Source organism: Lissotriton vulgaris, chromosome 1_1 (assembly GCF_964263255.1).
Source record: "Lissotriton vulgaris chromosome 1_1, aLisVul1.2, whole genome shotgun sequence".
Lineage (NCBI taxonomy): Eukaryota > Metazoa > Chordata > Amphibia > Caudata > Salamandridae > Lissotriton > Lissotriton vulgaris.
This window is the reverse complement of record NC_141685.1, coordinates 316,272,924-316,298,234: the sequence shown is the minus strand read 5'-3', so window position 1 is coordinate 316,298,234 and position 25,311 is coordinate 316,272,924. Positions and strand designations below refer to the sequence as shown.

At 44.9% G+C, this 25,311-nt stretch overlaps 1 protein-coding gene across 1 annotated transcript in view; it reads right to left on the bottom strand.

Annotated features, from left to right (window-relative positions):
* The window catches only part of LOC147747112 (vitamin D3 hydroxylase-associated protein-like), a 455,455-nt gene that overhangs the window by 192,807 nt on the left and 237,337 nt on the right, over positions 1–25,311 (bottom strand). The window contains exon 10 of the mRNA XM_086952363.1: positions 23,575–23,674. Within this exon, the coding sequence (XP_086808489.1) occupies positions 23,575–23,674 (100 nt within the window). The remainder of the gene's footprint in view (positions 1–23,574; positions 23,675–25,311) is intronic.

The following is a 25,311-nucleotide window of genomic DNA, read 5'->3' as shown; positions in this document are numbered from 1 at the left end:
TTCGGCTCCTGTGTTGGGTACTCCCGACTACAGTAAGCCTTTCACATTGTATGTCCATGAAAGGGAAGGATGTGCATTGTCGGTTTTGACTCAACAATTTGGCGGGAAACAACGCCCATGTGCGTACTTTTCGTCAACTTTCGATCCTGTAGCTAGAGCATTGCCGAGTTGCTTGAGAGCAACTGCAGCAGCGGCTGTTTCGATTCGACAATCTGCTGGTTTGGTTATGGATAATACGCTAGTGGTTATGGTTCCACATGCAGTGGATACCTTGTTGAATCGGACAAAGACACAGCACTTGACTAGTGCTCGGTTGTCAGGGTATGAGCTTACGTTATTGCCGAGCCATGTGCACATCAAGAGGTGCAATACTCTAAATCCGGCTACGTTGTTGCCGATCTCGCTTGAGACAGACGATGATAGCGAAGAGCAACACGATTGTTTCTTGAGAACTGAAGAAGAGACCAAAGGGAGGATTTATCTGAAAGATACTCCTCTCCCTGATTGCAATGATGCCTTGTGGGTTGACGGCTCATGTTTTAAATTGCCAAATGGCGATACCACTGCAGCATATGCCGTGACGACTTTACATACAGTTGTCGAAGCTGCTCGAATTCCATACAATTCTGCACAAGCGGCAGAGTTGATCGCACTTACGAGAGCATGTGTGTTAGCGAAAGGGAAAAGAGTGAATGTGTATACCGATAGTCAGTATGCGTTTAGAGTGGCACATAGTTTTGGACGATTGTGGCGTGAACGTGGATTTTTGACCTCGCTTGGGACGAAGATCCAGCATGGGCAACTGGTGAATGAACTTCTTGAATCTCTTACTCTACCTTTGCAAATAGCGATTGTGAAGTGTAGCGCCCATAAGAAAGTGACAGATGATGTTGGTCGTGGTAATGCGTTTGCGGATGAGGTTGCGAAAGAAACTGCTAGAAATGTAACGAGTCGAATGTATGTTGCGGGTCCAGCAAGGTGGGTTCCGGAAGTAGGTATGTGTGAAGACACCATTGAAAGTGTGAAGATTATTCAGAGCGAGGCTTCGGAGAAAGAGTTGGATGAATGGAGAGAGAATAAGGGTAGATTGGATGCGAGTGGTTGTTGGACTGATTTGTCCGAACATCGAAGATGGTTGCTACCGAATGCGTATGTGCTTCCAGTTGTTACAATGGCACATGGATTGGCGCACATTAGTGTGAAAGGAATTTGTAAGTTGTTAGCTCCGGTTTGGCAGAATACAGGAATACCCAAATGTGCAGAGAACCTGGTTAAAAATTGCATGGTGTGTTTGATGCATAATCCTGGTAAGGGAACTCCAACACCAGCTGGTCATTTTGCTCCTCCTACGTATCTGTTTGAGGCATTGCAGCTACATTTTATCCATATGGAAAGATGCAACAACTTGAAGTATGTGTTGGTGGTTGTTTGCTCTTTCTCTAGATGGGTAGAAGCTTACCCCTTTAAGGACAACACTGCCTTGTCCACTGCTAAAGTTTTGATAAAAGAATTTTTCCCTAGGTTCGGATTGCCAAGAATCATTTGGAGTGATAATGGAAGTGAGTTTGTGGGACGAGTGATGAAGAAAGTGTGTGAAGGTCTTGGGATTAGGCAGAAATTTCATGCTGCAAATCATCCCCAATCAGCTGGTTTAGTCGAGTGCTATAAAGGCACTCTGAAGCTAAAGTTGGCCAAAATTCAAGAGAGCACTGGTTTACAATGGCCAGATGCATTGCCTTTAGCGCTATTGTCCACTCGAATGACTGTGCACTCGCGAATGGGTTTGAGTCCGTATGAGGTTGTGTTTGGTCGCCCGGCGAATATTTGGGGCGTACCAAGACCGACGAGGTTTAGTGACCTTGAGTACCCTGTCTGTTTTGCTTGATTATTTGCGTGAACTGACAACTAAAATGAGTGTTTTACGTCAACAGGTTCATGATTCACTTCCACAAGCTACAGATGATCCAGGACACGTGATTGAACCTGGTTCCTGGGTGTTCATCAGGAACTTCCAAAGAACGAAGAATACTCAGCCCCGCTGGACTGGACCTTATCAGGTCCTCTTGTCAACGAGATCTGCGGTGCGAGTTCGTGGTAAAAAACATTGGATCCATGGGTGTCATACGAAGAAGGCACCCCTACCTTTACCATACGACAAGTGGGTTCAAGACGGTCTTGCAGATTCAGAAACTGAGACTGTCCCGAAGTTCGTCACGTTTAGTGATGCTCGTTTGATTGGTACTAATTCAGAACTGGAGAGTGATCAGCTTTTGCAAGAAGCAATACCTCCTGTGAAGCGGTTGGACACTACTGATCCTCAGCTGTTGTTTACCGATCAAGAACTACCTGGAAAAGACAGATACAATCTGAGATCAAGAATTAAAGACGAATAAAGTGAATAAAGTTGATTTTTTAATGTTTGCAGGTTAACTCTCCACCAAGGATCTACGTATTTTTGTTTTTCTGAACTGCCATCCGGTTCTTGCTGCTAGGGTCGTGGTTGCTACCAGTCTTGGGAGTGCAAGCCTGAGACACTAGATTTTGGGTTCCGTTAGTCCGAGGCCGTCTTCCTGGGTTTAGCGGAGGCCTCTCAAGCAGAATCAACCAACCACCGCGGGCAGCAACTTTAGTTTAGGATGGATTTCTTTGAGTCGGAGAGACCTGTGCAGACATTGACTTTTAGAAAACGCATTTGTAAAATAATGTTGAAGAAATGTTTTTTGATTCCTTGCATACTTTTACTACTGAGTATCATAATTTTTATAATTGGTTATGTAGCATTTGTTTCTAAAGAGATGTCTAATTCCACTGTGCTATCTACACCTTCCCATACTATTTCCTCTCATTCTTTTCACCCTTTACCTGAATATGAAGTAGTTAGACGTAAGGAGTTTGCTAACAATTCCTTCATACAGCTTTTGCACCAGCATCAGTTAGTGATTAATACAACGAACTGCTGGATTTGTGGTTTAATGCCTCATACAGCCGACAAGGGAATTCCTTATTTAGTTTTGCCCTTTAGTCTAAATGGTTGGATTCGAGCTTACAGAACCATGTTCATATATGCCCACAGTGTTGACCCCTTACGCTCACCGAGAGATAATCCGAAGAATAGTCCAATAGCTAGAGGCATAGTCAATATGATTCAAGGGACTAATGCAGTAGAGACTATTCCGCAAGACGAGAGACAATGATATAGTGGTTGGAGCGTAAGTGGATATGGAGTAAGTCTGAGTAATAACCAGCTTGCGAAAAGTCCTCTACCGATCTGGATAGTGCCCCATAAGGGTTACTATTGTCTGCAGGGCAACGGTAAGAATCCGAGAGCTCAGTTAGGGAAGAGCGTCTGCACTGAGACTTACGTGTTTCCGTCTCAGTCTTCCCCAGCGTTTTTAGCTGCCAAGGGTACTTATTTTGTCTACTATGACAAAGCATACACATGGTTGCCCCATGATTTTTCGGGCACATGTTTTGTCTCCTTTCTGTTACCCCCTACTTTTACAGCTGCAGCAGATTATCACAAGATGAGAATTATGAGAGGTGTCTTTAGTCAAGAAGACACTGCAGGACAAGAATTGGGTGATTTCTTCAAGGGTGTTCTGCCGTTTTGGGGACCTATGGCTAACAGTAGGAATATTTGTCAGCTTACGAGAGTGGTTGAGTCCACCATAGTTGAGACCGCCGGTGCCCTTGGTAATCTGACTGCTGAGCTCCAGTAGGATAGACTTATGACACTTCAGAATAGAGTTGCCCTAGACGTCATTCTAGCAGATCGAGGAGGAGTTTGTAGATTGATTCAATCGAGCTGCTGCGTTTTTATTCCGGATAATGCTCTGTCAGTCTTCCAGGCCATTTCCAAACTGCATAAAATCTCCGATTCTGTCCACCTGGACAAAGGGGATTGGTCTCTGATGGGATGGTTATGGAGATTGATATCCACTTGGGGTTGGAAGATTTTGATGGTCATTGGTATGATCTTAGCTATTTTGTTCATGTTCTGTCTCTGTGTGCAGTGCGCTCCGGCTCTTTGTGGCCTTTGTGCTACAATGTGCGTACGGAAGCCTGTCCGAAGAGAGATCCATAGCAATAGGATGATGCTACAGAAGCATATCGATGATATGATGAATATAGATCCAGATTCAGATTAAAATGGGTTTGGGTTTATTGCCTATGATAGGGCAAAAGGAGGGTCTGTGGTTCCGTGGTTCCGAATTGGGTTCGATAGTTTCGAAACCCGATTTATAAAGATTGTCAGAAATGGATGATCTTGGTATCAGCAGACCGCAAATGATGAGTTTAACGTGTCTGAGTGTTTTCGTATGAATCGATATAGGAGAACACTCTGCATTTGAGGATTTAGTTCGAACCCTCGGGTTCCATTTTGTAAAACGGCAGCCATCTTGCATGGTTGCCCTAACATAGACTCTATGATTGTGGCCGAACGAGTCCTTGACACGTACGCCTTAGCTGACACTTGGTTGACCTGGCCGAACTGACTTTTTCCCTGGGGCGAATCCTGCTGAGTTAGTTCCTTGGTTAGCAGCTGCACTGATAAAGATCAAAGAGCAGGACGTGGTCCGACTTTATGGCCCACTGTTCCCACTCCTCTATCTCCTTTCCAACTGTTCCTGCCCTTCCTTTACAACATGTTCATCGATCTGGGTTGAAGGTTTTATGATGGGTATGTCCGGCCTGATCGAACAGGAAAAAAGCATATGTTCGAACGTTTGTGGTGGGCTGCACAACGGAAAGTGGGATTAACTTTGACTGTCGTGATTCGCTACTTTTTGAAATGCTACTTGCTCATTGGTTAGTTTTGTATGCGCTGAATGTAAATTGTGATGTTGCCAGAAGCATAATTTTCGGCATAAAAGACCTTGTTTCGTTCACTGAGATGGTGCAGTCTCTTTCGAACTACCCGTGTGTACTTCGTAGACCTCTGTCCCTGGTTGCAACCATTAAACTTTGGTCTTTGAGGTCATCGAGAAGTATCCCGTGTCTCTGTTTGCCAAGACAGGGAAATCCGGGGTCTTTGGGTGTTGCCCTGACACCGCTGGGTTTTTGTATTAATATTGGTTCCGAGAAAACCCAGTACCTCACCTTCTGGTATTTTCTCCTAGTTCCACCACGATATCTCCTCCTGCACTGCTTGTGTTACAACCACTAGATCTTCTCAACTTCCTGTAGCTTTTGACCATTGTTCTTGCAGCCATTCCTGCAATGGTCTCATGGGGAGCTGTACATTTGGGACCAGATGTATCCAGGAGGCCATCATGCCCATGACCTTGCTCGCTGTCCTCACTGTCAGAGCTCGCCCCTTCTGGTAGAGGCACATTTCCTTCAGCAGGGCCAGTGTTCTCTTGTCACTGGGGAACACCTTGCTCTGTATGGTGTTGATTTGTGCTCCTAAGAAGATCTTCACTTGCGCTGGTTCCATTGAGGATTTCCCCCAGTGAATGGAGAATCCCAGGTTCATCAATGTACTTGTGACGTGCTGTGCGTGTTCTTTGCATGTCCTGTGTGAACTTGCCTTTATTAGCCAGTCGTCCAGGTAAGGGTATACATGGATCCCTTCCCTCTTTAGGTGCGCTGCCACTGTTGCGAGGTACTTGGTGAATACCATTGGTGAGGATTTTAGTCCAAATGCTAGGGCTGTGAATTGGTAGTGTTTTTTGTTGATGATAGATCTCAGTAGGTGTTTGTGCTGCCTGTTCATTGCGATGTGCAGTTAGGCATCTTTGAGGTCTATGGTGGCCATGAAGTCTCCATCCCTTATCTGTGGAATGACCTCTTGTAGGGACGTCATCTTGAACTTTTATGTTTTTAAGTACTTGTTTAGGAACCTTAGGTCCAGGATGGGTCTCAGTCTTTCGTCCACCTTTGGTACCAGGAAGTAGGTTGAGTACACTCCCTTGTTCCTTTCTCTGATGGTACTGGTTCGATGGCCTTCTATGCAGTATCCAAACTGTATAATGTTGAGCATCCATTTGTCTGTGGTTATCTTCTTCCACTCCCGGAAGAAATAACTTAGCCTACCTCCTACTGGTGTTACATGTTCGTTGATGTTTGGTCCGTGTAACCCTCTGTTGGTCTTGTTGTGCTCCACCCTGGGAGGTGTTGCGTGGGTGGGCACGTATTGCGTGACAGAGTCACTTTGAGGTGGGTTGTTGGCCCCCTCTTTTATTTTGTCCACGTCCATTCACCCTCCCGCGAAAGGACTGGCCTCTTGGCTGGTAGTGCCAGTTCTGTCTTTGCTGTGCCTGTTGTGTTTGGCTGTGGCCCTGGTGGGATTGCTGGAATGTCTGGTGTGACGTTCCTGGCTGGTTTCACCCTCTTCCGTTCGGTCTCCGTGACGGGGTCCCCCTTCTTATCCCCCTGAATTGTAAGGCCCCCATAGACCTTGCAGTTTCATTTTCTTTCTTGAGCTGGGTGAGCTTTTCATCCACCAGCGCCCCAAACAGTGTCTTCCCATTGAACGGGGTGCTTAAAATGTTGTGCTGTACCTCTGGTTTGAAGCCTGAGATCCTGAGCCAGGCCTGCCTTCTCTCTGTGATTCCGAACATCATCAGTCTGCTGGACGTATCAGCACCATCCAAGGCAGTTTTGAGGCATGAATTTGCCACATTCTTCCCCTCCTCCAACAGGTGTGAAGCTCTGTTGATATTTGTCTGGGAGGTGCTTGATCAGCTGTCCAATCTCGTTAAGAATTTTGTACTGGTGCCTGTTCAGCAGGGCGTTTGAGTTTGCCATGCGCCAGTGCATCGCTGCCTTTCTTTCTCTCAGTTAGGTCCATCCTCCTGCTTTCCTTGTCTGGTGGTGGCCCTGATGTTGTTGGCACATTTGCCCTTTTCCTGGGAGTTGCCGCAATAATGGAGTCCGCTGTAACTGATCCTCGGATGGGGGGAGGTTCCTATGAGGAGTGTTTATATTTCTGCTCAGTCCTAGGCGTGACGGATCTGCATGTTGCCGGTTCCTTGAACGCCTCTTTCCCTTAGGCCATGACACTCTCAAGCATGGGGAGGTACTGGCTCCTTGTTTGTGTGGGGAGCAGGGTCTCCAAGAGGAAGTCTGCCTTTGATTTTTCCTCATCTAGCTTTACTCCAAAGGCCGTCACTGCGTTCTTGATGACCATATTGTAGACCCCAATGTCATCTGGCGGCAAAGGCCTCGAAGGGTACGTGTCCACGGCCTTTTCTGGGCTTTCGGTGTCGAGGTCCTCGTTGTAGAAGGCTTCTTCCTCTAGATGGTCCTGTGTCTCGGGACTTTTCGGCGGCCCTTTGGTGTTGAAGTCCTCCTCCTCTTCTATTTTAACGATCACCGTCTTTGGCTTCGACGGGATCGCGAACCTCTTCATCTTTTCGTCGAACTCCTTCCTTCTTTGCAGGATGTTATCCATATCGGCCTCGAGCCGTCTCTTCTTTCTCTCCAGTTCGGCAGCCTGTTTGGCGACGAACGGTTCGGCCGATCTCTTCGACGTATTTATCGACGTCGAAATGACTTTTGTGTCCTTTGTTGACGCCGAAGCGACATTCGGGTCCTTCTCTTTCGAAGTCGATCGTTCCTTTTCGGGGACGTGCTTCGTCGACCTTGGCTTTTCACCGCTCTTCGCCGCCTGGGAGTCCTTTTTGAAGGATCCGCTGGGCTGTTTGTCCTTGGATGCAGCTGCGGCCGTCGAGATTTTCGGCGCCAGTGCTCCCTTTGAGGACTTGGACGCTGTTTTTCGAGAGTCTGATTCAGACTTTCGAGGGTCTGTTGGGGCTTAGGGGTCGTCGACTCTCCTACCTCTTTAGAAGTCTTCTTATCAGTCTCTACAACCGTGTAGTCGTCGTCTTCTCCGCCAACGTTGTCCTTCTCGTCGCTCGAGAGCCCCAGGTCCCGATGCGAAGGCAGTTGTCCCTTGCTTTGCATGTTGTAGTTGGCTCTTCTCTGTCTCTCTCTAACCCGGAAATTCTTTGGTGTGAAGGCGGAGCATGCGTTGCAGTCCTTGCTCTCGTTGTCGACCGGTTGGCAGAGGTTACAAACCGGGTGCTGGTCCTTCTGCGTGTATTTGTGGTGGCAGTTACGGCAGAATTTAAAAGGTGTCTTGTCCATTTCTTGCACTCAGGGGGCCCCCTGTGTGCGCATTCTCCGTTGGACGTCGAAGTTCTCCTTCTTCTTCGTCATCCCGGCTCGATGGTGTTGTTCCTCGTCGTCTTCTCCAATCTTTTCTGTGCAAAATTCGACTTATCTGCATCTTCTTTCCTCCAAAACTCCGGAGCCTCTCAGGGACGATCCAGACCCAACGGCGGAAAAAAGAATCTGAAGATGGCGCCCAAAGGTGGGAGCTTCCGCAGGAAGCATGCCGACGTCACAGGAAGTACAACGTAAAGTGGGACATCGCGGAATAATGCACAGCATAGTGAATACAGCTGCCTTCACGGCTTCATCAGCAAATGAATTCCCTTCAACGTGAACGCCATCACGCTGATGACTCAGTGTATGGATCACGTGAGTCTATTGTAGTTCTTTCTGCAAAAGAACTACTTGTTCCCAAAGCTTTTTATGCTTGATTGTGCCACCTTTTGTGTTTTTAAAACCATTTTGAACCCAGGTCTGCAGACACTCATTGTAATTCCGGACGCAGTTATACGAATCGCACACTATGAGTGTGGGGAATTCGCGATCAGTATTTTCAAGCGCCATCTTGAAAGCTTGGAGTTCATTTTGCTTAACTGTACAGTCTCCGAGAGATTGCGTTTTTGTTACTATAGGTCTGAATTTACCATTGTGCCAGCGACCTTTAACAATCGCGCACGCAGCACTATAAGCTTCTTTACCCCCAATTGCGGGCTGTGCTGATCCGTCTGTATATATTATACAGCCGTAATGTTCTAGAGGTAGAATTTCAGTCGGCAGAGGACATTCTTGTTCGTATTGGAGAAATTCTTGTGTCTTCAAGTAAGGGTCAAAAACGTATTCAACGTCTGTTGCAGCAAGAGAATTAACCCATTGTATCCATCTCGATGTAGAGCTATTGCATTTGAATTGCTAGCCTTTGTCACTGCCTCTAAGGCAAGTACAGGTGTAACGACTTTAATGTGTTAACCCTGTGCGAGGGCTCTCTCCCTTGCTACCGCAGTTTGAACCACTGTCAGAATTTTTTCTGTTAAAGTGAATTTCATTTCAGCTTGTGTGTACAAGTGTGATTGGTAAGCTATTAGTACCTTTTCACCTTCATTAAAGGTTAGGTATGTGAATCCGCATCTCCCTGGGATGATTCGGATTACAAGGTTGCGTACATTGTCGAGTGTTTGTAAGTTTTTTGTTGCCAACATGTCTGTTTGTACTGAACGCAAAATTTCTGTGTGTTTCTGAGTCCAATTAGTAGGTTTAAAATCAGGTTTGATTAGTTCCGAGAGAGGTTTAACCCTTTCTGCGTAATTCAGAATGTAAGTTCTTCCGAAGTTTAGGAATCCTAGAATGGACTGTAAGTTTTTCAGCAATTTTGGAGTTTGGAGCAGCGTACATTTTTCTAAAAGGTTTGCTGCCAAGCTTTTGCCTTCACTCGAAAGTTTGTATCCTAAGAATAGGACGTTTAGATGGTCAATTCTTGATTTTTTTAAAGTTGAATTTATACCCTTCTGAGGCGAACCCAAGTATTATGGTGTTCACCCTGTTCAAGTGCCTGTCCAAATCATCATCTGTAAAACAGATGTCATCGACATAAGATAATGCCTCAACATCATATGTTTGAAGTAACTCTGTTACTCTGGCTGAAAATAATCCAGGACTGTTCTTGAATCCCTGGGGTAGACGACAGAAGTGTTGTTCTGTCCCCATTATTGAGAATGCGGTCAAGTACCTGCTTTCTGGTGCAATGTGTTGACAGAAGAAAGCGTTTGAAATATCTAATGTAGCTTTATATTTCTTTCGAACAATGTTATTCATCAGTGCTGCCTTGTGTGAATTTTGTACTGCAAACGTTTTGCAACAAGAGTTTAAATGTCTGTAATCCAAAACTAGACAATATGTTTTGTCTGGTTTGGAGACAGGAAACAAAGAATCGTTCATTGACGAGGTGCATGTTTAAATCACCCCTTGGTATTCAAGTTGATATAAGACCTCCCTGACTTGTTTTTTAGCTTCCTGCTTCACTGGATACTGCCTCTGAGCAGTAGGTTGATTTTTCAACTGTATTTTATGGAGAGGAGAATCCTCATCCCATCCTACATGATTTTTATATTATGCTGGAGCTTGGGCTACAGACCATTTTCTGGCATAGGTGTATTTTTATGAATAGGAATATGATTTGAGAAGGCTGGCATAATGATCTCTTCGCCATGTGGGCACTCCCTGACAAATTCAGGTGGCCAGTCTTTTTCGGCCAGAAGAATATCATAACCCTTGGATAGTTTTTTCCCAAAAGAGGGCTTTTATTTTCCTAGTTATATCCCCCTCTATTCGGAGTGTTACTTCATATAACTTATGGGGGACACTAACCCTGGTGTCTGCAGTTTCAACCTGAATGCATTCATTCAGATCCACTGTCTCCAGATGATCTTTCAGGATCCTGCGAGCTATGGTGACCTCTGCTGTGCTGTCCAGCATTGTCTGTTACACAAGACAGAGGACCCTAGTAAATTAGGATCACGCAACGTACCGTGCTGTTGGGAATGGCCGGTTAATATCCGTTGCAATGTCCGAACGGGCGGACTAAGTCAACATATCACCAGGAAATACGCATGGTCCCCACGCAGAGGCTATGTTATTACGGAAATATTCTCAAGACAAACATGATTTAATGGTTTTTGTCCTGATGATGATGCTTACATTTCTCAATTGCATCGAAACGTCGTCAACCTTAAAACACCATATGTTTTTTATAAAGTCACAAAATGTCTTTAACAATGGTTTGCTAAAAATGAATCCAAGTCTGTAAAACTGAATACTAGTACAGACCGCCTTGTGCGCCCTTACATAATGTGCTTTCACTTGTTTTGTCTTGTCTTCTGTGGATCACAGGTTGTGCCCACTTGTGTATAAATGTTTACTATATGAACCAGTATAAAAATATTTAATTAATAAATTCCTGTCCGGCTGGACAAAGGTCATACATACTATTTAGTATATGTCTATCATTTGCGTGATCCTAATTTACTAGGGTCCTCTGTCTTGTGTAATAGATTACTGCCCAAGGACCCTAGTGTTATTCATTTTGGGTTTTCCCTTGTTTTGTCTAAACAGAGTCCAGCATTGTCTGGGCCCAATCTCCGTTCTTGAGTTGTGTCCTCAAGATCCTCTGCATGTCTGATTTTAATACTTGCTACCTTCTTTTTGGAGAATTGAGTTTTCCTATTTTTTGGAACTTGTTGATCGTCTTTGGAGTTCAAGCGTTCTTCTTTGTGTTCTGATCGTCCTCTTCTTTCGGATTTCTGTGAGGAAGTCTGAAAGGTACGAGAGGATCGTGTATCAGTATCTTGATATCTATCAGGTCTTCTTAAATTATCTCTATTTATAAGGTTATATATCTGTTTTCAGAGTGCTCCTTTTGAGGAGATCTTCCTCTGGACTGAGAACGCTTCTCTTTAGCAAGTGATTGTCTACTATTTTCCCATTTCTTTTTAGGAGTAGTTAGATTATTTTTGATAAAAACTTTTTCAGGGCTTTCTGTTAGTTCGGGTTTTACAGGTTTCCTCCCAAACTATCTCTTCCTTGTTCTTCATAGGATTTTTCAATAATTCTGGCAAGCTCATACGGTTGCTCAGTAATATTGAGTTCTTTTAATTTTTGGCGGATTGCCACGGATGCTGCTTCACCTTTAATGTTAGCTAGTAAAATGGCTGAGACTTGTTTAAAATCTTTCAGTAATTTCATACCAAGATTCAAGGCTGGTTCTGGTCCGTATTCATTTTGAATCTGTCTCAGAACGTCTGGTATTACTGCCATAGACGGGACACCATGTGTTTTTGTGTAGATTGAAGCAAAGACTGTACCCCAAGTGTCACAGTCCTCTACGTGTGGTGCAATCCCCATTGTTAAACAGATTGTTAAAATCCTGTGTTTCTCATGATGTGTACTATCGGGAAATACTGCCTCTATTTGAGTGATTTTCTGTGCTAACCAGAATAGAATTGTTCCCTTTTTGCAGGCAACTTACCGATTACTGACTGTATAGTCTGTGGTGTGATTTTGTTTGTGTTCCCCTGATGAGGGGTGTGCTGTAGAATTCTTATAGCAGGTTGGACTGTTAAAGTCTGCATGACATATTGGACCAATTGTCTATGTATTTTTATTAGTTGTTTTAGCTGAGCTAACAATTCTACATTTGACATTCTTTCAATGTTAGGATGTGGTGTATAGCTGGCTAGTAGCGGCCATGTTGCTCCTGGTCTACCCAGTGGACCGAGCCTGGTATTGTGATTTTGATGTTATAGGGCGCCTTTAAACCAGAGCTGATGCTCTTGGTAAGTTAGTGGAATTTCAACGTCCTCGAAAGGAACATATTCCGTTGGATGTTCCTCCATCTTGTAGAAGTTGAACACATGTGTTGTTGGATTTGCCTGTGGAAAGACAATCCATGAATAGAATACCTCTGTCTGCCGATATTCATGTGCCTCTATGACAAATATAACCGTACCACCTCTCGGTGACAGGCCATTTTCTATAAGCTTTATAGCTATGGTTTTTCTTACGTTTTCCGGGATGATTATAGCATCCACGTCGTCTTCAATAAACCCTCTGGTTTCAAACCTTTGTTGGTTTGCATTTACAGTTCTTCCACTGCCCCCGAGATTATCCTCATCGGAAATTTTGTTGAAAGTTTTGCAGAGCAAGTTTCAAGGAAATAAAGGTAAGGTGCACAATAATTTGGAACATTGTATCTTTATCCTTCAACGTTGAACAAAACCAAAAAACTAATACATAGGATCTTTTGTCCTACTCAGTGTAAGACGGATATTTTATTCTTTAACTCACTACAGACGAATATTGGAGTATTTTATGGTATAAAGTGGGTCTCTGTGAAAAACACGACTGATTTACTCTAGTATCTAGTGTTAAATTAGTGCCTTACCAAACGTTGGGCGCCATGTAGTGTAGTTCCAATATTCCCAATAGGCTCTGTGCATTGGAATAATATATCCTATAGATTAGACGTAGGACTGAGGTCAACTAGGTCTCTATCGAACATACTAGACTTAATTGTGAGTGCCAGCTAGCTCAGAGGTCACTAGAAACCTTCTTGAATAAACAAGAAGGGATTCGTTTCTGACAACTGCATAAACATGACAACTTTGTTTCCCCAAGATAAAACTGATCATCAGAGTTGTGGAAACAATAGATAGATATTTCACTCAGTCAATCGTGTATGCTTCGTTTCACCAGAGGTGCAGAGAAATAGGTAGACGGGCGTTTGCAATAAAAGGTTTTATTGAACAGTCTTCTTTCTCAAGCATAAGAAATGAACTGCTACAATCGTAAAACTGGTTGTAAAATATAATGCATACAGTATAAATAGTAGAATAAAATAATACTGTAAGAGCATTGTATGGTTCCTAAACCATAGATAAATACATATGCGGGATGGTTGACGTCCCTATATGAAGTTTCTAGGGTGGACCTGGCCAGATCTTGCAGCACGAAAAAGCTTGCTTCTTGGGACCTTTTGATACAATGGAGGTAGGACTTCCGTTTTTTTTTTTCACCGGGTCCTATGATTATGCCTTTTTCCTGCTCCATGGACCTGTAGTTAGGGCCCACTCAGTTATATCGTGGTCCAACAGGTGGTAAAACGCCTAGATGGAGTACTGCAGGTCGCCTTGTTGTGCGTTGGTCTCCTTCTTACGCCAATAAGTTTCTTGTGCTTGTGTCCGAGCCCTATTATTAGATCTGGGGGCTGGACACAGTGGCAGTGGTGGTCGGTGGTTTCTCACACGGGGGTTTCAGCAAATGAGGACAAAAAAAAAAGAAACAAACAAAAAAGTTTATTATTAATTGTGCATTAGAGATGACAGCGCAAATTGAGAGATTAGCCATTGTAGACCAAGTGGAGTTTGTGAAAGAAGCACAATATCATCTGTGTATTGCAGACTCGCTATGGGTGTTTGTCCCAGTTTTGTTGGATCACCCTGAACTGTGCATAGTTCGAGCTCTAGGTCGGCGGTGTAGATGTTAAATAGGCTAGGAGCCAACACACATCCTTGCTTTAGCCCGCTAAATGTTGGAAATGTCTTTTTCGACCGTCCCCTTTTTTATTTGGACCCAAGTATGGGAATATAAATTGATGATTGCTGCCAATATTTTGGGAGGGACGCCCCAGGCTTTAATTTTTGCCCATAATTTAGGTCTTGGCCCTTTATCAAAGGCAGCTTTGAGGTCTAGAAAGCATGTGTATAGAATGTTAGAGTTGTCGATTGCTTTCTACTCTAGGAGAGTTAGTGCTGATAAGTTTGTTAGGGTGCCCATGCCGGCCCGGAATCCTGTTTGCGTCATTGGGATCAAGTTTTTACTTCTGACCCAAATCTCCAGATATACCAATAAGTTGGATGTGTAGATCTTGGCCTCAACGTCTATTAGGGCTATTAACCTGTAGTTGTTAGGGTCTGAGAGAGTCCCCGATTTGTGAATCGGTTGTATAATGCTGCCCTTCCAGGAGTCAGGAATATTCCCGGTGCTTAAGCTGTTATTGAACAAGGGGGATAAGAGGCTGGACCAAAACGTAGGATCTTGCCTAAATAGAGAGTTGGGTAGGCTATTTAGTCCGGGGGGCCCATCCGCTCTCAGGACCTGCTTTGGAGTAATCTGCGCTGTTTTTCCTGTATGCTCCAGAATGGAACACTTACAACTTTCTTTAATTTGAAATGACTGTGTTGGGTCCAGAACTGGAGCTACCACCCGTACCAGACTGTGAGTGTGAGATGAATCTTTTTGCAAGATGGGATTCCAGGCTTCTGTGGTTGTTCTCGAACTGGGGGTCGAATTGAGCTCTATTGGGTTCGCAGTTGTGTTATCTATGCGTGTGTCCAATGTGGAATTATATATTGAATCGATGTGTGCGCTCCATATCTGATCTGTCATGTCCGAGTTAAACTGCCACTGTTTGCCATTAAGCATGAGGTTTATTTTAGCCCAGAACTATTTGGAGTTCCGCTGCTTGCTGGCATGGAGTATGGTGGACTCCAGGTATTCCTTATACTTTTGCATGGCCGCCTTGGTTTCACGTTTTAGTTCCTTTTTTAAATTACCTATCGATTTGAGAGTTTGTTGTGATAATTGGGGGTCCTTTTTTCGAAAAGACCTTAGGTATCTATTCAGCCGCTTTTTTATTGAGCTCATTTTTTACGTATACCACCTCTCTCCTTCGTTTCTTGTTGTTTTATGTCCTCTGCATTTGTTTTGGTGTTTTTTGTTGATGTTAACTACAAAGGACTCCCAGGCCTTTACTGAGTCTTGAGCTTCTGCTGATGGTGAGAGCCATAACCGACATGTCTCCATTAAATTAGAGATGTTGTCTTCCTTCCAGTTTAATCTCTGTAAGTTAAAGAGTTAAGTGTTCAATGTTAGAGGGTCCGCCTTCTCTGACCCTTTTAGGTTAATCGATAATGTGAAGACCTGGAGATAGTGGTCGCTTTCAACCCGTTCCAGGATATGGAATCGTTAATGTAAGAAAATAGATCAGGGTCTACTAATGTGTAATCTATTGTAGAGCCTGTATTCCTCGTGACCCTCGTTAGGGCTGCTGGTCTATCCAGGAGGCCCCTTCCATTTAGCGTGTGCAGAAAGAGGGCTTCCAATTCTGCTGCACATTTCTTCCCCATTGCATTTTGTCTACTTTGATTACCCTGTCGTGGCTGTTTGAAGGGCGCTAGGTTACAGATTAAAACATTTTGAAGACAAAAATAATTCCCTCAATCCAAACTTGGCAACTTTGCACACTTACATTTTTAGGTCTCAGCTAGACTGAGCCTGTGCTGTCTCTTCTAAACATTTTGAATATACTTTATGGGCTTCAGGTTGCCATAAGGCTTTCCATTTGCTGATGGCATTGCCACTCTCATATTCTTTCTCGCCATTTGTCCAGGGCATGCATTTGTCATGCCACTTTCTGTGTGTAAATCCTCCCCAATAGCATGTACAATTACACTATATCTCCACTGCTTTTATTTTAGGATCTGTTTCAGGAACTACTTTTGTCTTTGTTGAGGAACACCTACCACAAGCACTAATGTTTTCACTCGCTACAAACTACCCTGTAAACAGGTCTGTAAATCTTGTTCCTATCTCATCACATTTGCAGTGCATTCAAAGACTGAGGTCAAATCGCTGCTTCAACAATCCCCCCAGCCCATCCCTCATCACTGCTTGTTGATGCTATATGCCTCTTATTTTCTAAAGCAGCTCTCAGCAGAATTCACAGCACAGCTGCATTTGCTCTTTAGAAACCACTAACCTACACAAAAATCTATTTATATTTAATTTAGTTGAGTTTTACAAAGTATGCATTTCAGAATGAAGCACACTTTATGAAAAATATAGGCCCATAATGTGTACGATCATTGCATCATTGTTCTGCTATCTTATATGCTTTAAAACTACATTAATATTATTGTGGTCAATATCTGTGGACAGATTAATTCCATGTGCCTTTTGACACACAAAGAAATACAGATCACAAATGTAACTTTTTTTAATAAGATTGAAGGAAGTTCGTCTGAGTGGGTGTAGTGCAACAAGTAATATAACTAAAGTATACTTTATCTGTATTTTTTTTAAGCCTTTCTTCTAGAGCCTGTTGCATGAATAGGTCACCTATTTTCTATACCACATGACTGGATAAAGCCTCGCTGTTTTACCAGAGAACTGGCATTAGTTGGTGAGTAACAAATCAACAATATATCAACAATTTTTTTTTAAACACTCTTTATTGACATTTTACATGATATTCCAATGGTACTTCCCGTAACATATGTAACATTCAGAATGCTTTTTTTTGGTACAGAGTCAGAGTTTAGTTTTACATCATTGCCATAACATTTATAACATTGTTTCTTCAAAACCTAACTCCCCCCTTCCCACCCACCCTTTTGTGTCTTAATGTGTCTTTTCTGTGTTCTCATCCGGAGTTTGCTAGCCATCAACTTATGTGCAGCTCCATGCGTCTATTTTTGACACCTCTTCCTATTACCTATTCCGGGGTTAACAGTGAATCACTCCCCTCCATTGGCTCCCTATCTTGGGGATCTCTCAAGTCTGCCATCATCGCGGTCCACGCTCCTGCATCCTCCTCAAGTTTTTCATGTTTCCTTATAAACTTCATCCGAACCAATTCTGCTGTCACCCACTCACTCATATTTCTCATCCAGCCAATGACAGACGGTGGGGTCGGGCTGAGCCACAAGATTAACTCCCAAGTACCTCATACCCTCTATTCTCCATGGAAGGCCCCCTTCAGGGTATGAGTCAATTGCTTCCTGTGCCATTTTCCCAATTTGTACTAGTATCGATTTACAGGGATTTATACAGAGACCGAATAACTCTCAGGATTTCCGTAATTCATTTGAAAGGACTGGAACCGCTCAGGCAGGGCGTCATACGTATATCAACATATCGTCCGCATACAAGTTCTTCCCGTGCTCTTCTCCAATCCTCCAATGCCAATGTATCCATATGCAGGGCCGACTCCAAGACCCCCAGCCGCTGTTCTTGTACCTAAATGTCCCGGTCTAGCTGTTCTCTAACTCGGTGGGATGTCTTAATGGCTACACTTTGAATCATGACCTCCCATTCGGTTGCCCTATTGACACGGTCCCCCAATTTTCATCAAAATAATGGTTAAGGGCATGAGGGCGGCTTTGTATGTGGGGATCTTGCAGGGCTTCTGCCCATGGGCGCTATACGGTATCTACAGTCGCCGTACTCCAGATTTGAGGTTCAACATGGGGTGGAGAGTGATCAGACAAGAATCTAGGAAAGTATGATATCCCACCTACCCCCGGGGTCAGTCCCGAAAAATACAGCAATAATCTAGATGACTGAATGTATTTGTTGCTGGGGTATGACAGGAGAATACTCTTTTCATAGGGTTACACATGCACCACTCATTTCTGAGGTGTACAGCAGTTAGAATATCCATTATTACTCTAGTCGTTCGAGGTTTAGTATGCTCCATGGAGGGTCCCTGTCCAGATGTGCATCTAAGGCACTGTTAAAGTCCCCTAATGAAATGTCTTCTGCTCCTACAAATGGGGTGGCTACTTTCATCATTTTCAGAAATGGTTGCGTAAAAATTAATGAGGCATATCTCCTGTAACTACCATTTCCCGTATATTATCATGTATCACCCCTCTGGACCTGTTACATGTTTTTGTATTGAAATTGTACCCCAGGGCTACCCATACCAGTGTCCCCCTAGCAAAGCCAGAGTAGGAAGTGGCATACATTTTGCCTCTCCATCGTCATCAGATACATGAAATCTTGCCCCCCATACATGTGTTTCTTGCAGACATGCAATCGCCACTCTATAACGTTTTAAATATTCTAGTACCCTTCATCTCTTCTGATAATTTGCCATACCCCATGCATTCCCTGTTATAATTTTCAGCTCTTGTACTCCCATATTTGCAGGTATCCCTCCCAAGCATTGTGATGTCTGCACTTGCTGTGGCTACTCCCTCCCTCCCCCAACTCTTTGATTGTTTCCCAGAGTCAAACATTAGATACCTTAACTTTGACTTATACATGTATCCCCAAACAAACGTGACAACCGAACTCGCTGTGCTCCCCCTCCCACTGGGCATTCTTGTAAGTCTCACCACCACATTTGGTACGGGATATCGGCCTTCAAGGACACCCTACTCTACCCGCCTCCCCAACTTGGAGTCTAAACTTATTGTGCTATACAGCAGGCAAGAGGCAGATTCTTTTCAAAAGTTTCTTTTTTTTTCAAAAGTTTTTTGTTTGGAACTTAACCTATGGTGTGCTGTGCTAGTGGCCCAGTCACCAAAGAGGGTGCAGGGTTAGAACCTACTGCTCACTCAACGGGGACAGGCCCCTTGTAGGGGAGCATTCCCTCCCCAGGACAGCTCAGCTTATGAATCATATATCTCTATTTAGCCTATAAGTGCACCATATCCATGTCATTTATGTATCATTGTCTCTCGCAGCCTTACCATAAATTCTGTATGTCCATCAGTCTTGGCCTGTCGCACTGTTCATTCAGCCTGTTCCTCCAGCCCCATGTCCTGGGTCGTAGTCTCCAGTTCCTGTATTATTTCATTGTCTTATGCCTGCTTGTTCCATCCGAGGCAAACTTTCACTCTACCAGGACTACCTCGATGAGATTGTGACTTCTGCCTTGGTCCCTTTCATCAGTCCTGATGTTTGTCACCTGTTGTACATGACCTAGATGATTCCCTGGACGGGACCAGACAGGTCCCCATTATATCACTGAAGTTCAATTAATCACTCGCCTCAGTGCCCGATTGAAAGAAAAGAGTGCATTCAGCAATTACCACTCTAAAATGTGCGAGGTATATCAAGATGGGATGCCCTTCAAATAACATTGGCGTTTTTGTGTATATGGTCTGCTGGATCACATGCCTATCCCAATAGTTTGAGGAACGTGGCGATGAGGTCCTTTGGCAATGCACCCGGTCTTGAGGTGGAACAATGATCTATGTGCTCTTTTGATAGTGAAAAGTTTTGAGAGATGTTTTGGGGCTAGTTCTTGCAGGAACCATTCTTCCAGGAAGAGCTCCACTGAGGGGCCCTCTGCATGCTCAGGAAAGCCCACAAATCACACGTTATTCCTCCTAGATCTCCCTTCAGACTCTACTACTCTTGCATCTAGGTGCACCACTCTTTTCTGTAGAGATAGGACCGTATCTCTGAGGTTACGCACTTCAGTTTGCAACGTATCCATATTTTATTCAGTGGTGGCTACTCTGTCGCTACCTTCCGTAGGTCACAGCTAAGTAGATTGCCATCTATGGCCACTGCATCGAAGCTGTGAACCATATATTCATGTGTGGCCTAGATAGCCTGAAGTACTCTCTGTTAGAGAGGGGGACTCCTTTTCTTTTTGTGGTTCTCCATTGTCCCCTCCACCCATATTGTCCTCTCGGAGGTCTGGTCCCTGTGGTAGGGGTGGTGTGTAATTACATACTTTATTAGCTTGTGCTTTGGCACCCTTTTCCTTTACCATGATGAAAGGTGGTGATAGTGAACCTCTACCATGTAATTTTTATCAAACCTTTATAGCATGGCTCTGGGTCACTCCTCCTACACTGGTCTCCTATATATGTAGGATATTACAGAATTTCCCAATGCCCAGTGTACGAAGTGCTGCATGTTTCTTGTGTCACATCACATGATTATCAATGGTGGGACCCCAGGGGTGTTGTCAAGCTTTCATCCACCGGACACAAAACCACGGCTTCGGGCATCTCACTATGAGACCCAGAGCCCCCTGTGCCGGCTGTATCTCACTGTCCACTTCAGACGTCATGTACCCTGGGGCCTTATTCACCAATCCTCGGGTGGGGCTAGCGTCTACCTGATCCTCACAATGTGGTCGACCTGCTCCTCCCAGGTCCTCAGGTCGCTCCACAGCAGCAGGTCGCCGAGGGTCCCAAGCTCTTCCACGTCAAAAAGACCTCAGGGTGTAGCTCAACTCCAGGCCCAGTCCCCGGTAAAGGATTCTCATGTTTCTAGCCCAGTCAAGGTCCTAGCCGGAACCAGATCAATTCCGGGCACAGAAGAGCATATAGCTGCACGGTCCCTGGAGCCAGGTTGTATTGTTGGGAATGGGAGCCCTGGGCTGTCAGTGCCTGCATGGTCTTCCACTCGCGCTGAGGCACCCGGTCTCTCAGCTTCCCCGCTTGTGAGGCACATACCGATCACTGCCTCACCGTCCCTCCAGCTCTGGGGGGCGGTCAGTTCATCAGAGGCCCCCCTCACACCATAGTCACTGTATCTAGCAGACCCAAGCCTCCTGCCATTCTTAGGCCACAGATGGCCTCCTCACCTCTCTTTCAGGTGCAGGGCGGCCACATACCTGCTCCAGCCAAAGAATCCGCCACTGAGGGTGTAACTCGGTTCACTGATGTTCCTAGCTTTTCTGACGTCAGCGATTTGCCTGTTCCCACCGGGTCTCCAAATGCCCTCAGTACGCACCTCTCCGCAACCCGGCACTAACGGGCTCAGCAGTCAGTCTTTCATTCTACGCCACACGCCCTCCAGAGAGGTCGATGCCACATCCCACCGTATATTTGAATATGGACAGAATTCATTTTGAATTACATTAAATTATTCTGCAGTCTTGGGGATCTACAGCAGAGATATCTATTCAGCCATTTTGGCAGACCACGACCCCTTCTCAACGACATTTATTTATATCCATTTAAAATGAATAGAAAACACACAAACTGTGTGTGTAAAGTCGCTTCTTTTTTAAGTCACATTTTTTTAAAGGTGTCTCAGGTGAGAAAATCTTCATTCTGTTTACGACAGACTCTAATTATGATGACTAGAATAAGTTGAAGCAAAAAGTAGAAGTGCTCAGTAGTACACTCGCAGTACTTGTTGGTTTGCCATTCCCACGTGGGCCTTCGTACATAATAGCTGGAATGTTCCTCAAGCTTGCCCTTCCAACTCACTCCATTCCTAAACACACGAATGTGAAGAATTCACATGCATACATGCTTCAGATTTGCTCCCCTTTCCTAATCATAGCAGAGCTGTATTTAAAAAGATAACACAGGAACGTGTTATCTTTTTCAATAGGCCTTTTTTACGGTGATTATTTTGGCAATAGGATCACAACCAGTCGAGTGTATATTCCAAGATTACTAAAAAAATACGGATAAGTACTGGTGCGATGGTCGGGTAGCCTTATTGCCTGTTCGCTTCCTTATTCTCAGAGCAGAGCAGCTTAAGGTGAGAACAAACCCTAAGGGAGAAGGGGGAGAAACAGAATGAAAAAAAATAAAACAAAAAAAATAGGCTGATCCTTCCTTGCATCTTCCGATCAATTAAAGACCTGCTATGTTCAGAGGAAGGGCCCCATGTTTGATCTCACTTCAGCTGTGCATTCCACATTGGCAACACGAATAGCTCTTGCATTGTTGAGACCGATTGGCTTTGCAAATGCTTGTTGAAATATATCCCCACAACAATCATGTTACAGGAACTCAAGGGTGTAGTAATAATTATAGATAGCAAGCAGGCTTTAAGATTTACAGATCCTCTTGTCTCATAGTTACAACACTAGAATGGGTTGTGTTACTGTTGCTACAAGTGTGTGTGTGTGAAATGTTACCTTTTAATTTAATTGCATTATCAAACTTTCTCCAAAGCTTCTTGGCACAATGCAACCGTTGATAATTGCTACGACCTGCAGTAATGGGGATGCAACTTATAAAGAACACAGGCATGATTTACTATGTTTCTTGCATATCATAAGACATGGTTGGGAACATAGGTGGAAAGGTAATGAGATCCACATCCTGCCCGAGGAATCCCAGGAAGCTATCCCACCGTGGTGTGCCCGGAATGCTGTAGGGATTCACAGAAATATTATGCCTCTGATTCTGCTTTCTCATGGACGGACAACTCACGCACAGAATGGTTACACATCCTGAACAGATAGGCACTGACCAGGGCATGGGGTTGTGGCAGCACAGGAGCGCCCGCAGGGACTTACCAGGAGGATGCCAGCTTGCTTTTCCTGGCTTCCCTCCAGCCACTTCTTCCTCTCATATCTGCGCCGGACCTGGCTGTTTCCACTCCCAGAATCACTGGGAGTTGTTTTAAGGAACAAGCTTCTGACCAGTCTAAAATGGCAGACAGGAGTAAGGGGTATATTTACAAGCCCCTATTGCCACCTCAATGTCACTTTTAGTGAAGTTGGGATGGCGATAGGAGCTCTACCTTAACGTGGCTTAACACCGACTTTTAAATAAGGGCCCCTTTCACGCTACACTTAGCATGAAAGGGGCTGGCAATGGTTGTTGTGGTGAGCTTTCCCCGCAACACCCATGGATTTTGTCGCTTCCCCCTATTCACAAGGGCAGGGTAAATAGGCGGAAGCGCCAATAATTAAGACCAGGGAAAACCTGGTCTTAACCGGTGAAACAAAGAGAAATGCTTTATTTGTCCTCGTTTTTGCTGTTTCCATGTATGTGTGCAGCCGTTTGGCAGCAAACATAGAAACAGCAAAACGCAAATGATTGTTCATGTGCAAGAAGGTCCCCCTTCCTGGCACATAAGCAATCATTTGACAAAAATGGCGTTTTGCAACTTCTATGTGTGCTGGAGTAAGCAGCACACATACGTGCAGATTTTGGTCCTATAAGCAAAAAAAATCCACGTTATTCTTCAAAATGATAGGTAAAAATTGTAAAACATACTATTTATTGATAAACATCGACCCTGATGTCTCCGATGTTATCAGATGCGACAAATATCTTAGCCTTCCCAGGCCCCTCATGATGACGGCCTATAAACATTCTTTACTGCTCTAAGTAAAAAACTACTCCCATAGTCTAGTCTAAATTGAACCAAATCAATTACCACAGGAATTTGAGAATACAAACTTACCCAGGGTTTCAGAAAGAAGGCCACAATTCTCTTGATGAAAACTGGAAACCTCAGTAAGGATACTGATTCCATCTGATGCGGGTCCAGAATATTTCCTTTGCTGGAAAGATGCAAATTGATATTGTGAAAGCAGCTGGGTAACGTTTCAAAGTGCTTTTAGTGGATTAAAGCTGTACGTGCATAATAGGATTACCCATTGTGGTCACAAGTAGTGTTTATGATTCAAATGCGTTCGAGTAAAGCCTAGTTTTCATGATGTGAGCTGTCCAGTGACAGTCCTCTTAACCCACTGGATTTGCACCATACCAGGAGCATCCAGGTCAAAGAGGCAGCATCTCGCCCTGCTTTCTAAGGACCCGTTTGTAGGTGGACACGTTATCATGATGCAGCTGCTACTTGGAGTTACTACTTTGTTAGAAGGTGGTTCTTACACTATGGGCCACCCGGATTTTTCCCTTTTTGAGCACCTAAGTGTTGAGCTTTTACTGTGGAGGAGCCTCCTAAGTTGGGACTCACCCACAGTCAACTCAGGATGAAGTAGACTGCATGGGGATTTTACAGGTGTCCCCCTGGCTTGACCAGGTCACTGCGCGGCAGCTGGAGTAATGGAGTAAGGGACATCGGGCTGGTTACATGCAGACACCGGTGTACATGCATGTGCACATGTGTATGGGCTGCCCAGGGGAGATTCCTAGCGTGCGCCGTCCGGGGGCAGCTACAGAGTGAATGGTGTGGCAGGACATATGCAGAATTGAGTGGTGACATGGAATGAGTCCAATGTCATATTTGTACTGCTTTTGGGTCATCCTGAAATGTCACATTTCCTTGAGTCAGTCATAACCAGGCCCTGGCTGAGGGCTGACCTCAGCTGGATGGACTGATAAACTTTCTTCCACAAGCTAAGGCCTCCTCTCTGCAAAGAGAAGATGGGTGGTGCTACAGGCTCATCCATCAGCAGCTATTCCTGGGTACCAGGAACCAGGCTGCACCAAGGAGGGAAGGCAGTGAGGGGGGGAGGGATGTTTTTAGCGACCATGTGGCCAGAGACCCTGGAGGACGCCATTTTGAACCAACCCAGAGGCTGGACAAGAAGGAGGGAGCAGGGACAGGGAAGTGATGTGTCGTTGTTTGATAGGACAAACAAATACTTTCTGCCAGCCCCTTACTCAACTTTTAAAAAGTGCTTACACAGGAAGAGAAGCTCTCTCTGGGGTGTGGTCTGCGGAGGCAGAAGGTGCTGGAGCCTGGCAATGGGCAGTTGTAAGGAGGAACCCCCTGAACCCAGGGTCCTGAACAGCACCAGGAGAAGAGTCCAGGACCAGTGAGCAGCAGCCTGGGCCTCTGCGCAAGCAGAAGAGAGGCGCAGGGGGGGAGACAGGCGAAAGGCTGGCGCAGGGTGCCAGTGAAGGCAGCTCCCTGCTGAATACCCCCTCTGAGATGCCCAGAGGGCAAAGGATAGTGCTCCCAGTGGGTGAGGGGGGGGCACCACCAGTAGCAAGAAGATGTGAAAAAGGAGACAATCGGTAGCCTGGGGGCCGAGATATGCCCCCCAGAAAGTAGGCAACCTTTAACCCTGCTTGGGATCGACGACGAAGCACGTGGGCGTCTGCCACCTGTCACAGTTATGCCCCCGGGGTGGGTCAGGTCCCAGGGGCTGCCCCAGGGGAAGACAGTCGGGGGTGCCGTTGTGCCTCCGTGAAGTTGCCAAGGAACGGGGCCAACAGCCCACCCTGCCCC